The sequence below is a fragment of the Mustela lutreola genome, chromosome 3 (genome assembly GCF_030435805.1).
Source record: "Mustela lutreola isolate mMusLut2 chromosome 3, mMusLut2.pri, whole genome shotgun sequence".
Classification (NCBI taxonomy): Eukaryota; Metazoa; Chordata; class Mammalia; order Carnivora; family Mustelidae; genus Mustela; species Mustela lutreola.
The window spans coordinates 203372964-203389065 of record NC_081292.1 but is presented as its reverse complement, the minus strand read 5'-3'; the positions used below and the strand labels follow the sequence as shown (position 1 = coordinate 203389065).

At 37.1% G+C, this 16102-nt stretch overlaps 1 protein-coding gene across 2 annotated transcripts in view; it reads left to right on the top strand.

The window, feature by feature from the left end:
* The window catches only part of SLC39A10 (solute carrier family 39 member 10), a 133664-nt gene that overhangs the window by 103064 nt on the left and 14498 nt on the right, over positions 1–16102 (top strand). For both annotated transcript variants that reach the window (XM_059168547.1, XM_059168546.1), the window contains 4 exons: positions 6769–6938; positions 9429–9623; positions 13186–13306; positions 14491–14859. In XM_059168547.1, the coding sequence (XP_059024530.1) occupies positions 6769–6938; positions 9429–9623; positions 13186–13306; positions 14491–14859 (855 nt within the window). The remainder of the gene's footprint in view (positions 1–6768; positions 6939–9428; positions 9624–13185; positions 13307–14490; positions 14860–16102) is intronic.

The window sequence follows — 16102 nt, the reverse complement described above, 5'->3', positions numbered from 1 at the left end:
GCACAATAATTTGGTTAGGAATTAGAAAAATTTTATTACCTGAATTGCTTTTTTTTCTACACCTAGGAAATTGTAGTAGAGTTTATGTAAGTGTAAATATGAAAGTTAATTCTAAAAATAGGTTTGTGGGTTTTTTTTTTTTTTTTTTTTTTTTTTTTTAAGATTTTGGTTATTTATTTGGAATAGAGGGAGCCAGGGGAAGGGAGTGGGAGAAGCAGGCTCCCCACTGAGCAGGAAGCCAGACTCAGGGCCAGATCCCAGGATCACGACCTGAGCCGAAGGTAGACACTTAACTGACTGAGCCACCCAGAGGCCCCTAAAAATTAAGTCTTTAAATAACACAGGATAATATTTCAAGTACAATAAAATCAAAACAGTGTTTCTTCTCATAGGTCAAAAGGATTATAATTGTCCTTGAAGATTTACAAGTTGTGAGGAGAATGACTATTAAAATTTTAGTGCCGGGAAGCTTAAATTACTTTAAAAATTTTAACGGATCAGTATAAGAAAACATGTGTATAATAACACTTGTGAGAGATAGTAGGCTGTTGTGATGGAAAACCTATAGAAATACCTGGAAAATTTCCAACTTACCTGAAATGGGAAATACAGCTCTTTATCACTTCTTTCTTATCACTGGCAAAAATAAGTGATCATTTATGTTAGATGGGACATAAATACTTTAACCTTGCTCTCACATATATTTTCAGGTGACAGTGAAATAAATATAAGTATATTCTGCTGATTTTATGTAATTACTTTTCTTTGGATCCTCCTTGGGTGAACCCATCTCTAAGCGTTAAATACATAAGTGATGAATCACTTGGTGAGAATTCCTGAAAATAGAGTGATTTAATGGAGAATATAGTGGATTAAGAGAGGACTTTGGGTTTAGTTTTTACTTTGCCATTTTATTTTAGCCAGCTATTTAATTATTTTTTATTATGGTAAAATATAAATAACCTACGATTTGCCATTGTGGACCCTGAAAGGTACAAATCAGTGGCACTTACTACATTGCAATGTTGTGCAACCATCAAACTTTTTTTTTTTTTTTTGAAGATTTTGTTTTTAGGTAATCTCTGTACCCAGCATGGGGCTAGAACATCTCTAAGATCAAACAAGACTTGCATGCTCCACTGACTGAGCTCCCCAAGCACCCCAAGCTATCGGCTACAAATATTTTTTTATCATCCCAAATAGAAACTATAAACAATAAGCAGCATTTCATCTTCATTTTCTTTTCCTCCTAGCCCTTGGTAACATCTCACCTTTTTTGTTTCTGAATTTGACTGTTCTGTTCTAGATAGTTCTTGTAAATGGAATCATTCAGTATTTGTCTTCGTGTCTTTGTGTCTGGTTTATTTCACTCATTGTTCCGAAGTTTCATCCATATTGTAGCATCTATTAGAACTCCATTCTTTTTTATGGCCGAATAATATTCCATTAAATGTAAATACTGCATTTTGTTAATCCGTTCATCCATTGATGAACACTTGGTTGTTTCCACCTTTTGGCTATTTTGAATAAATCTGTAATGAACACAGGCATGCAAGTATCTGTCTGCTTTCAGTTCTTTTAGGGTATATACCTAGGAGTGGAATTCCTGTGTAATAAAGTGATTCCTTTTAGCTTTTTGAGGAATTACTAAACCATTTCTAGAGTGGCTGTGCCATTTTACATTTCCCTCAGCAATGTACCAGGGTTCCAGATTCTCTGCATCTTTACCAGTATGTGTGTGTGTGTGTGTGTGTTTACTAACCATTCTAGTAGGTGTGAAATTATATTATTTTAACATTTAACATTTCTCTGCCTCGGTATACAAATCTGTAAAATAGAAGGTCATTGATCTACATAGAATTTTCCAAGTCATATTTTGTAGGACCCTGATACACTAATAGGTTCACTAATAGGTGAATACACTAATACACTAATAGGTTCCATGATCAAGTGAGTTAGAAAAATGCCACTTGCTCTGTTCGTCTTGCAAAGATTCATGGGGCTTGTTAAGCTGTTAGAGACTCTGAGGGAACTTGTGTGGCCAAGAATTACCCAATCTTTCTGATCATTAAATTCTCCTCTCACTCCCCTCGGAATACCACCTGATGATGAGCACGGTTTGCTCAACACCAGTGTAGATTATTAAATTCTTTCAACGTATACAGTAGGACACTGCCAGTTTAAGGAGCTTCTGGTAAGCAAGGAACTGAAAAAATTACCTTATTAAAGGGGCAGAATAATTGACATCTTTTAAAAGTTTTTTTTTTTTTTTTTTTTATAATTTCCAACTCTGTCAATCAAGTCAAGGTATATAAGGAAGAATAATTAAACTATATTATAATTGTCCCAGTTGTGCCCTCTATATTACATACAAAATATGTTACTGGAAGTTTTTAGTCCTAGAAGGTATTTTTTTCTTAGATCAATTTATTAAAAAATCTTTTGAAGATAGCAAGCATACTAAATATATCTCCTCTAGTTTGAAAAATGAGATAATACTGATTCTAAAAACAGATGTTCTCTCTATATAAATGTGTTCAAAGTTATACAAATTATTTAATTTTAATCTAAGAGCATAGTGTTTTTCTCATTCTTGGTTTTTATGTTGGTCAATAACCAATTTCTTGATAATCACTTGACTGTGTGACCAGAAAACCAAAAGCATTTGTAGTAATTATTTTTTTTTGAAGTGTGTGTTTATATGCATGCATGTTTTTGTGTATGTATATATATATGTACCAACTCCTTCTGGAGGGCCACTGTCCAAGCTCAGTGTAATACCATTTTACTGAAGGACTCCCAAGTGGCATCATTCACATTTTATTCTAAGTAAATGGCTTTCCCAGAAAGATACATTGAGAATGGCACCCTGGTGGGCAGAGCTCTGATGCTGGATAGATTTATGTAAGGCTTTCGTCTTGATGGGGTTATGTTTTTTTTGTATTTCCGGAGTTTCAGATGTCTAATATCACAAATGCTGAAGATTTTCTAATCATAAAGTGGGCTTCTCTTTTTAAAGCATTTATCTTAGTTCATGAATTTACTTTCCCAAATGGATGAGAAAGAGAGAATTTCTTAGCTGATTCATAAAAAATTATACCTGGGAGTGTGTAATGTGTGACGTGTACTCATTTGCATACACATGAACTCATAGACCCTTTCGTACCACGCCCTCCCTCAACCGTTTATGTAAGCACTTGGGTAATTTAACTGTCCGTGATTGGTCCTAAGTCACAATATATTGAGCTCACGTGTCATATTGGCAAATGGATGTTTCACAAATTCAGTTTTGGTTGATTCATCATTTGGTAACTTGGTTTTTAGCTACTTAACCAAAAGCTATTTGAGACTCTAAGTCATCTCAGAATAGTGTAGAATGTTTACGGTTTCATAGACTCTTTCTTAGACTTCTTCATATTCAGAACATCCTTAGCCAGAAATTAAGATGAGAATCTTAGGATGGAAATATTTGCTTAGAATAATGTTCATTTTCAGATAAAATTTTTATGACTAGGGAATAGAATCACATTTTCTCTCAACTCTTTAATGATTAGCTTTTTAGAAATTTGCTTATAAGAATAAGAAATATGCTTATATAAGAATATATGTCGGTTTAATAGGGCCTTACTCTGTAATGTCAAATTTTAAAATATGCTTCTAATGCTAATTTATTAAATTATTTTGTGTAAGTTAATCATCTTAAATGTCTACTATATCAAATTAATGGTATTTTCTTTATATTAAGATACAGGAATTTAATTTCTATTGCAGATATCTTGAAAAGCAAATCCAGGAAGGAATGAATATATATTTCCTAGTGTAGAATGTAATATAACCCTAGAAAAAAGAAAAGATCAGATTAAATAAGATTTACCCAAGTAGATTTTGGTAAATGTAGATTGTAATTTAGTATCTTAATCTGGTTATATGAATTGTCTTGGACTTGCGGACATAGGGCTAAAATAAGACATACTTTTGCTGAATAATTCTGGTGACTAATTCCAGTGCATTTTTGAACAAAATAATTCTGAATAATACAAATTTCTAGTAGTTATGAAAAGTCATAAAATTTGTTTATATTTGTAGTATATTATGAGTTTCATCGGTAGTTTTGGCAGTCCCCATCCATATATATTAGTGAGTATGTACAGAATATCTTGGAATATCAATTACTGGCTTTTCTAAGTAGTTTTTAAAAAATTAACATATAATTATTATTGAAAATAATAATTATAAATAAAATTAATTTAAAAATTAATAAAAATTAACATATAATGTATTATTTGTTTCGGGGTGCAGGTCTGTGGTTCATCAGTCTCTATAATTCACAGTGTTCGCATAGCACATCCTCCCCAGTGTCCCTCACTCAGCCGCCTCATCCCTCCCACTCCCCCCCCCCCCAGTAGTCTTTAGTGCTGTTTTTAAGTTCTTAACTGAAGTTGCTTTTAGATAGATTGTTTTGAGAAAAAAGTACTTCTAAATTGAATTATTGCCAAAGTAAGGAAAAATACATTTGGGAAGGGAGAGTTGTATATTAATATATGAGACATTTTACCTTTAGGTTAATGTATTTATTACCAGCCTCAATTTGTCGTGTTTAGTTATTACAAGTATCTTTTGTCCACTTTTTTCCCAGATAGTATGATTGGCTGCAGAGCTGTGGTAGTTTTGACAAACCTTGATTTGGTTTAGTCGGCCCGTAACTTGATTGTCTTCCTGAGTCTATATATACTAATGGCCCCTTTACTCTGGCCTATTCACTCAGGCTCTCCCACTGATTTTATTGTTCCTGCCTGTGCTTGGGGGACAAGGAGATAAACTAACTTGGTCATCATCATTAAGTCAACTTTTAAACCTTATTTGACCTTCTGTTTTTCTTTCTAAAATAGGGTTTTTGACCTCCGTTCCCTTTAGCCCTACAGTCCCAGCCGTAGTTGAGGGACTCCTTACCTTACCCATTGGCTTCGCTAACAAGGATGTTGACTTCATAATGCATCTTTTTCCTTTCCCACTTCCTTCCTTCCTCCCAAATCTTTGTAGGTATTAAAGCCACTGAATCCACAGTCTGGTTGCGTGTTTCCATCTTCGTTTGGCCTTTTCATTTACCCGTGTTTGTATTAGAAATTCTATGTTAGAGATCGCGTAATCCATAGAGCTTCCATTAATAGTATATGACCTATTGGTTTAGTCCTGCGATTTAGTTTAGATTTAGTTTATAATGTTAATGTTATTGGAAACTTACTAAAATGTCAAGTGAAACAATCCAGTTGTATTGATAAAACTCAGCATCTAGTGGGTCAATTAAAGTTTTCATTTCGTTACCTATCCTTCTCTTTGTCTTTGACAGTTTTTTACCTTGTTGCAGAAATGTATTTTCTTTAGTTCTCTTACCATAACAGTGAGCATAAAATCTCTCAGCAGATTTATAGTCCTTTTGGGTTTGATGAGAAAAACAGCACTTTAGATTCAACACTTTACAAAATTATCATTCTTTAGTGAAATTTTCTATAGATAAAAATTAAGCAGAATTTTAAAAATATTCCTATTTCCTTTAAGCCATTAATAGAGTGTAGTATTTATTTTTTTAGAGAGAGCAAGTGCCTGTACATGTGAGCAGAGGTGAGGGAGGGGTTGGGGGGGCAAAAGGCAGAGGGGAGAGAGAATCTTAAGCAGGTTCCACACCCAGCATAGGGACATATGATGGCGTTGGTCTCACCATCCTGAGATCATGAACTAAACCAAGAGTCTGAACTTAACCTACTGAGCCACCCGGGTACCCCTAAAGTAATCAATCTCACTTTAAGTGAAAATGCCCCACCCCCTGAACCATGGGCCTTATTTCTGGTATCTAATCTGTTTATCAAGAGCTGTAAGAAATGTGCAGAAAATGCCCCCTTTTCTGTCACACTGGTGTATTTTCACAAATCATATTGTGGAAACATTTCTCTTGTATTCTGGTTATAGAATATAATTATTACTATATAATAAATGTAGAACACTATATATCATGTCATGTATTAATATATAATAATATATATTAATAATATAATATAGAATATCATAGTTACTGTATAATCAGTAAAATTATATAGTGAAATTTTTAAAAAGTAGAAAATGATAGAGAAAGCCAAATTGGAAGAAAGGGAATTTGGAGCTGGTTGTGGAGTAAAGATGGTATCACAGGGGATGGTGTTGAATTATCTTTTGAGAAACTTAGAAATGAACTGCAGAAAAACCTAACAGTAGTAAGGCTTTTTTGTATCTCTTTTGAATATGTTTCCATTTTGGACTGATACGTTAAGCTTCTTAAACTTTGCATTAGAAAGATTTACAAAGTTAACACTAGATACTTGGCTTCCTCTGATGATCACAGGAGAGTTTTATAATTCTCTAAGTCAACAGTTTGATTGCTATGGCTTTACCTTTATACCTTGGTAGACTTTTATTTATAATCTAGATATTAGGAGTGAATCACAGCCAGAAGTCATTTGAAGTCCCTGTTTTTGATAAGGTGGGCTACTGAAAGTACTGTTTGTGACTATACAACGAAGGTCTGAATTTCTTAATTCTTGTAAGTATTCAGTTTGGCTATGCAGATATTTGTCTTGTTTTTACACACAGTAGTGCTAGAATGTAAAAGTTCTTAAAAAGCATAGTCAGGGCAAGAGTGTCTATGTCCCATGACTCATTTATCTTATGTTGATTGTTCTTTAGAGCTGTTTGGTTTATATGTCATATTAACGTTGACTATTGATTTCTTTCCTACAGCATGGATTTGTGGTATCATTTCTATCACTGTCATTAGCCTGCTTTCCTTGCTAGGCGTGATCTTGGTTCCCATCATTAACCAAGGATGCTTCAAATTTCTTCTCACATTCCTTGTTGCACTAGCTGTAGGAACAATGAGTGGAGATGCCCTTCTTCATCTACTGCCCCATGTAAGAAAACTTTTTAATCTTTAAAAAAAAATAAAAATATTTAAGCTAAAAGTGTCCTTCATTATCAAGCTATGTAGCACACTAACCTAGTATTTGTTTTATTTGCTTGTAGGATGAAGTATTTTTTCTTTTTTTTTTTTTTTTTTTTTTTTTAAAGATTTTATTTATTTATTTGTCAGAGAGAGAGAGCGAGAGCGAGCACAGGCAGACATAGTGGAAGGCAGAGTCAGAGGGAGAAGCAGGCTCCCTGCGGAGCAAGGAGCCCGATGTGGGACTCGATCCCAGGATGCTGGGATCATGACCTGAGCCGAAGGCAGCTGCTTAACCAACTGAGCCACCCAGGCGTCCCTGAAGTATTTTTTCCATTGCATAGTTTTAATAGCAACACTTTTGAAATAAATTGAATCGTTAGGTTTTAAAATAGCAACAAAAATTGGTAACATAAGTTTTACTTTTTCCCGTCACAGTGTATACATACCAAATCACTGTGTCGTACACCTTAAGTGTCTTGCAGTTTTATAAGTCAGTAGAGCTGAAATTAAAAAAAAAAAAAAAAATTTGCTCTGTTAGCAGTTCTGAAAATGAATGCGTAAAAAGGTCTTTATCTGTGATCTGTGTATCAGCTGTATCAGGAAAGCCTTGAGAAGAAATACATCAGGGTCTCGCAGTGATTGTGCCCCATGGCCGGTGTGCCCAGGCGTCGTATTTGCTTGGGAGGAGGTGGACGCACTCCGCTGACAGTTTCGAGCATCGAGCCCTTTGCACTTGGGGCTGTTTATCTTTTCGCCTGGCAGACCACTTATTTTCGTCTATTCCGGGACACTTCTTTTATTTATTTACTTTTTTTAAGATACACTTAGGTGAGAGAGCCAGACAGAGAGAGTGGGCATGGGTGAGCCAGTGGGGGGGGCGGGGCAGAGAGAGAGTCCTCAGGCAGACTCCCCAGGGAAGACGGAGGAGCTCCGGCCCTGGGCTCCATCCCCGTGAGCAGGAGATGGTGACCTGAGCTGAAACCAAGCGTAGGAAACTCAGCCGACTGCCCCAGTGCCCTGTTTCTCAGGAGACACTTCTGATGTTATGATCTCGTGCCCACACGCCTAGTTACCTTGCTTCTCCTCCTCGAGGTTAGGAGTATTTTATCCAGTACTACTGCTTTTACTTCAAATTATGAAAATCCTGGGGCTTTTTCTTTTCCAAATATAAAATTACAGGTTTGAGATGTGGTGGTTTTTTTTTTGTTTGTTTTGTTTTTTTAAAAATATATATTCTTACCACCTCCTTTTGGAATATTTGGGAGACAGAATTATATTTTCTTTTTAAGTAATCTCTGCACTCAGCGTAGGTCTGGAGCTTACAGCCTGGAGATCAAGCAGGAGTTGGCTGCGCTCCCAGCGGACCAGCCAGGTGCCCCCAAGAATTGTTGGTGTGTTTTGTGTAATCTTTCTCCCTGTCTTCACTTTCAGTGAAGATTAGAGATAGATATCTGGAATTCTATATGGCAGGGCAGTGCCTTAAAAAATTGATTAGTGAATCTTCAAATTGTGAATATGAGTTTTTTTTGGTCAGTTGATTATTAGTCGATTAGTTACTGATTTCCCGCTTTGTCCCCGCCCCCTTGCTTCCCCTTCCGCCAGTCCTCAAGAATAGTGACATCTTCAAAACCGGACCTAATAAGAACAGTGAAGCAAGTCTTGAAGTAGTCAAGTTGAAGTAGTCTTTTACTGCTATTAAACTTATTTTTTAATAAGAAATATTAATTCCTTAAAGCTGAATGGTCTTGCCTTTGAGAAGTTTAGAACCCTCTTCAGTTGGCCACTAGCAAGTGAGAGGGCATACAGACACTTGAAGGAAGGAAAAGACTTTAGACTAATTTTCTAACTTTGAAGGTCACTATTGTGAAACTTAACTCCTTTTACAATTAAAAAAAACTTTGTGTCTATACATTTATTTTTGCTAACGCTTTAAGATGTGGAAAATCAAACACATGTTTAAGTATATGCTTTTGCTGTTGTTCTACTGTGTAAGCATAGGTAACATCTCACTTTTTAAAAATAATTCGTAAGAGAAAAACATAAAAATACAATCAATTTAAGAAAAAGTTAGATTACAGGGATTCACGGGTCATGTATGACCTGCTGGTGAAGTAGTTTGTTTTTACGAAATGTTAGGCATCTCGTTCTTGTTTACTTCAGTTTGCAAAGGACCCTCCTGCTTGATGGTCTCGCTACAGTATGAATCTTAACCCCTAGAGGCATTTGAGTTTGTGGTCTTCGTTTCAGAGTGACCATGAAACAGGCAATACTTCCCAGGCCACTTAGAACGTCAGCATTAAATAGAGGGCGACTTACAGTTCAGTGAGATAATATTTACAGAACCACTTTAAAAATTTAAAGATACTTTTTTCTGTGTTCTCTAGGAGATTATAATCTCAACATTTTAAAAGGCATTTTTAATTACATGTTCAGAAGTTTTCATTATTCTTATTAATAGTCTCAGGGTGGACATGATCACAGTCATCAACACGCGCACGGGCACGGGCACGGACATTCTCACGGACACGAATCTAAGAAGTTTTTGGAGGAGTACGATGCTGTATTGAAAGGACTGGTCGCTCTAGGAGGCGTCTACTTGTTATTTATCATTGAACACTGCATTAGAATGTTTAAGCACTACAAACAGCAGAGAGTAAGTATTTTTTTAATGGCTTCTTCCATTTTCTGAGATAAAAAACGTAACAAAAAATTTCATTTTCTGGCCACACACTTAATTGTGATGTTGGTAGATATTAAAGGAAACACGGACAGTGATCTTCGCTGTTTTGGTCGTTATGTTTGTCATTCGTAATCCAGATAGAGCAGTCTTCGTTTCAGTTCCTTTGTTGGATTTTTTTCTAGCTGACTTAAATAGGATAGAAAAAGCTGTTGGCCAATTTCTGCTTATTTCCAAAAAAACCAAAAATGTATAACTAGAAAACAAGTCTCATGGGTTCATTTAGGTCTATTTTCAAGTATAAGTGGCTTTCATTGTCCTGTCTTTCAAGGAAAATGTTTTCACACAACACATTTCCTCATCAGAAATGCTAATGGTAGAAGCAGTAGAGGTGAGGAGGCTTTAGATCAGGGGCTTCGTAGGAAGGAAGTAGAATGAAGTGAAGGGAGTGGCGGGAACCCCCCGGGGGATGATGTTAGACTATTGATTAAATACCTGCTTGTCATACACTGTGTTGCGTGGCACATTTGTGAGTATCAGATAAATACCTAAAATAATTTTCCCCCTAAGTAATTTCAGGGCTACTACCACTGACCTAACCTTTTCACAGCCGTTCACGTCTGTTTCTGAAGCTCTGTCTCAAGTGCTTCTCAGTAACATGTTTGTGGTACTAGTGCGGATTCTCTTCAGTGTACCCTGCTGAAGAGGAACAGTGTGTTCTGTCTAGAGGACGTTTTAAAAAAGCTTAGACAAAAAGAGGAAATTCTTACATTTTGCTGGTTTACTGCAAATAGTTAAAACAAAAACAAAAACAAAAACCTTTTTCCTCAAAAACAAAGGATAGTCATGATCATAATATGTGTACAGACCACTCTTAAAACACAACCTTTATGTTATTTTTATGGATGTATTTTTTTTGTATATGTATATGTTTTTTTCTTTGAGATAAAATATGGTTTAGAACCGAGCTCTAAACTGGGATTCGGGGGAGTGATTCTAATTCTTGCCCAGGCACAAACTGCAGCTGTGAAACTCTGACTCATTTATCATGATTTCTACTTGCTAGCTAAATCTACGGGAAATAAATCCTACTTTTTAGATATATTTTCATATCATATTCTAAATAATATATTTAATTTAAATTGGCACGTTTTAGTATGGACATCATTATATTTATTTGCCCCCAGAGAAAGGGTGATCCACATGATGTGCCAATAAATTAGTATCTAAGGAGTGGTAAGAGGGCCTGGGAAGGATCCGAAGGGAATGAAATCGAGCATCTGTTCTTTGCAGGTCTTGTGGGAAGGTTGGGTGAAGACAAGAGTAATGGGGGAGGAATGCCAGGCTGAGCGCGGCCGCAGGAAGTGAGTCAGAAGGGGAGCGATGGGGGCTTGAATTTCCAGCCACGTCCTAGGAAGGGGGAGTCCTAGGAAGGGGGAACGAGAAGCCGATTAAGAGGATTTCTTTCAGTGAGAGAAGAAGAGTTGATCATTGATGACCTAAGAAATGGAAGAATTTTAGGGTCTATTGCAAAGGATACAGAGAAGTTTTGGAATTACCGTGAAGCCCTAATTTTCCTCAGTTGTGTACTAACACCGAGGCAGCAAGCATTAATATATAATACGTACAAGTTATTAGAGTCCTCATAACTTACAGATAAGTATAAAATGTAGTCTTTCAAGAGATCAAAATAGTTTCCTGTTTTTGTTTTTTTTTTAAATCATTTAAGCTTGGTCTCCCTTTTGAATTTAAATTTGCTGGCAAAATTAAATAGGTTTGTTTTTGTAGACCAGTATAGGAGAAGAGAGTCCCCAGAGCTTGGTAGTTCTTTCGTAGATTTGAAATTGTGGGAAGTCAGTAACTGAAGGGAGCACCCAAATCTAGTAGTAAGGAGTCCTTCAAGTGTGTCGAAGAAAGGGACCTGGGCAGGTGAATCAGTGCTTGTCTTTTATGATAAATAGGACAGTGAGTAACCAGAGGAGAAAAAGTATTTGGCATTTTTTGAGGAAAGGGAATTAGTGATATTTGAACAGAACAGACATGTGACCATCTGTGTGGCGGAATCAGTTATTGAAAGGAAGCTTCCAGAGCACAAATTAAGTAATACATCAGATGTTGACTGGGTTCAGCAAGTTGAGGCTTTGAGGGTAACGATTTGGCAAGTTCTTAGGACAGCAGACATCGGAACCAAAGCAGTTAGACAGAATCCCAGCTAGTGTTTGCATTTTCTTCTTAACACTTCTGTACCGGGGTTGGCTTTTTCTCCCCCTCCCCCCCTTTCTTCCCCTTCTTCTTTAACTCACGACTGCTGTTTCGTTTCTTCTCTCTAGGTTGTCTCCATATTACTTTCTTCTGACAATTTTGTGTTTCCCCAGTTCTGTTACTTACTGCTATGAAGCAGAAAAACGCACAGCTTACTGGCTTAGAACAATTATAAGTAGCAGTTTATTATTTCTCTTAATTCTGTGAGAAAATGAGGCGAGATTCACCAGGAAGTTCTGCTGCTGCACTGGGTATCCGCTGCGGTCCCTCACTGTACTGCCTTCAGACTCCGCTGGCCTGGTTTGCCCTGGACAGAGCGGGGGTAGAAGGTCCCCAGGTGGTCTTTGTCTCTGCCACATGGCCTCTCCTCGGGGTCTGTCCTGAGTTTCCCCCTAGCATAGTAGCTGGCTTCTAGCTTCCCTGAGCAAAAGCAGAAGGTGCCAGGCGTCTGCAGATCGGTCGCACAAGTAGCCCATCGTCACTTTCTTGCATTCTGTTCATCAGAAGGCCACAGCTCATTTGCTCCCTTAAATCTACAGAGATTGGAAATAGAAGTGTAAGTGGGTGTAACTTACACCGATAAAAGAAGAAAGCGGACTTTGGCAGATAGGAGAATCCAACCTAAACAATGAAAGACAATAATTAGGATTCATTAATAATTGAGGATAAATTAGATGAGAAAGAAAACTGTATTGCAAAACTGTGAAGAGTCAGTTACTGATAGGTCGTTTTCATACATCGCCACATTTAATCCTAAGAATCTGTCATTTTTATTTTACAGATGAGCATTCTTACGCCCAAGTCTCACAGAAGTAAACTACAGATTTGGGGACTTTAATGCAAGGGTGATTCTGGCCATTATGTCCCATGTAGGGAAATGTAAGATTGCATTCAGGACGATGAAATTCAAAGGAATGAACTTTAGCTTTTTCAGAACTTCTTTTCCCACACACTATTAAATAAGGCAGATATTAAGCGTATTTGACATTTCACTCAGGTGCGTGTAATACAGTTCTGTGTATCCCAGTCTATACTTCGGAGTAGATGAATTACCTTTTAGTTGAGTCATTGGAAAAAAGAAAAAGTGACATATAAATTTAGTTGGCTATTTTATCTAGTTAGACCCCTTGATTAATCTCTAAAAACTTTTTCTCACTTTTTTCCTAAATAATTTATGAATAAAATGTTAGTGCCATTTATCCCTGTAGATGTTAGTAAGTAAATATTGTTGTTAATTGTGGCTGCAGATTTGATGCTAAAAGCAGATTCTTTTCAGGGAAAACAGAAGTGGTTTATGAAGCAGAACACAGAAGAATCAACTATTGGAAGGAAGCTTTCAGATCACAAGTTAAATAACACACCAGATGCTGACTGGCTTCAGCTCAAGCCTCTTGCCGGTAGGCAACAGTTCTGACTAAAGAGAAACTTTTAAAATATAAAAATTGAAATATTGCTTCTAAACTGTGCCAGTGTTTGAAATATCTCGTTTTTGTGGCTTTCATAATACTAGTTTCCAGCTTGTATTTTCTTAAATGTGAGTGTGTCTTGTGGTTTTGTTAGTGTTTTCTTTTAGCCTTATTTATTCTGAAATGTGGGACTAGCTAATTACATCACAGGGCAAGGAATCTATTGCACATTTACAGGGAAAAAAAGAATGAAACAAAAAGGTTTTGTAAGCAGTATGCTCGTGTTATTTTTAGATCTTGACAATGCAAAATCTCCGTGCCCACCGCATGGGATTGGTTTCGTCCGGAACAGGGCGAGTGGCCTCTGTATAACAAAGTCTCTGCTCATCCATTCGTCCCTCCTGTTGCCCGAAACATGTGATGAGCAGCTTAAGATTTTCAAGGAAACGTAAAAAATTCTTTTAATCTAATGTTACCTTTTTTTTTTAAACCTGTGTTTCCCTGGAGTATACAAATGACTTTTTGCAGAAAAGGGGCAGACAAGACTCTAACTGTATTCCGCTCCAAAATACAGTTTGAGAAGTAGTAGGCTCTTTGTCACATAATAAACAGCTTCTGAAAACTAGGGGAGAGGCCAACCTCAGTAAAAAAAAAAAATTTTATCAGATGTTGTCTTCACTTACATGGATTTCTGAACTCGCTTCTAGTGCTGATCTGAGCAGCATTTTCCGGTGGGTGGAGCTTTGGGGCGTGCCAGCTACTTAAATTCTGTTTTTGTTTTCTTGCGTGATAAGGGAATGTTAGAGTGGGTAAACTTTAAGGTTCCTTCTTGCCCTGGAAAACGGTGGGTCCATTGTCTGGTCCTGTAAATTCTGCAGTAACTTTCTCCCCTTTGGTGTTCATGATGTGCTCGTTAAGTTGCCCGCTCTTCTCACTCTGCTGCTCTGGGTCTCAGCGCTCCCACGTACTTCATCGGCTTCATCTTTTGGACGCTCAGAACCCCAGTTTGTTGGGTGCACATGTGTCTTTGCTCTATTTGCTCTTACACGTTTACTTGGGACTTGTAAAAGACATTCACTTGAGAAATGTATATTGCACGGCCATTCTGCCTGACTTGAAATTAGCAAAGAAGCGTTCATGTTGATAAGATATGTCCTCTGCTGTTAAAAATACAGGAACTGATGACTCTGTCGTTTCCGAAGATCGACTTAATGAAACTGAACTGACAGATTTAGAAGGTCAACAGGAATCTCCTCCTAAAAATTACCTTTGTGTGGACGAGGAGAAAATCATGGACCATTCGCACAGCGATGGGTTACATACCGTTCACGAGCACGACCTCCACGCCGCTGCCCACAACCACCACGACGAGAGTAAAACTGTGCTGAGGAAACACAACCATCAGTGGCACCACAAACACTCTCATCATTCTCACGGGCCCTGTCACTCCGGATCGGACCTGAAAGAAACAGGGATCGCTAATATAGCCTGGATGGTGATCATGGGGGACGGCATCCACAACTTCAGTGACGGCTTAGCGATTGGTCAGTGACTTCATCTGGGGTCAGAATTGATCGTTCTTTAAGACCGTTTTCCTTTGTCCACAGGTTCAGTATTAATATTATGAATCACAATACATAAGATTAACTTTGGGAGATGAACAAATACACTGTCATAGATTGCTCTGGTCGTGTGATTTTTTTTTTTTTTTTTTTTTTTTTTTTCTCTTTCCCAGGGGCTGTGTTAAGGTTTTCAGTATAAGTTTATTTGGGGCGTAGAGATTAATTTTACTGGATTTTCCTTTGAACATATAAATGAATGTCTATAAATACTACTTTTATAACATTCCAAGGCATAATCACCATATGAATGGTGATTTAACATTTTATTTTCAAATTTATTAGATTATTAAATTATTCATTTAATGGTGATTTCCAAGGCATAATCACCATATAAATAGTGATTTAACATTTTATTTTCAAACACATTTACAGGACCCTGAATGTATAATTTCAATCCTAGTTTTAATAATTCGTTTTTGCCTTTGAGAAGGTGAAGAAAAATGTACATGTTAAAAGTCCATTGCACCAAATTCAGATACTACGTTAGAGCCTTGCTAATAATGTGAACTGATATTACTTAGTCTAGGAGAATATTAAACATGATTCATTCATGATTTTCTTTTCCAGACTTGACTCAGAAGTAGGCTGTGGTTTCTTCCAGAAAGGAGAGGCCATATTTTTGAACCAACAGTAGCCGTCCATGTTAAAGAATAAAGAATTTTACCAGGAGAATCAAATGTAATTTATACCTCTGATATTCAGTCCTCAAGACCGTCAGACAAATAATACTTCGTGGCATTTACACTCTAAACCCAGAAAAGTTCAGATGAGGATAGTAGCCATTTAGGTATCTTTAAATATCTATATGGGAGAGCAAATGAAATCATAGACTTACAGGACTTAAAATTTAGCATCAGGTTTCCGCTTAGAGACAGAAATGCTGAAAGCCGTTATACTCTCGAGCTGCTAGTGAGTGAGAAGGAAACCCTCCCGGAGGATTAAATTTCTCAGGGAGTATTTCCTTCATGGAGTCACTCTCTCTGGTAGTCACACACCTGTTGCACTTGACTTACGTGTTCACAACGTACGGAGTCAGGTAGATGTGAGTCACGCGCGTACCGTGAAGTTAATTTAGGTAGAGAAAAGAGGCTGTACCTGTCATCGTTAGTGAGGATGGGAAAGCAGAAGTAAACACGACTTGACTTTGTTTCTACCCCCGCCTCAG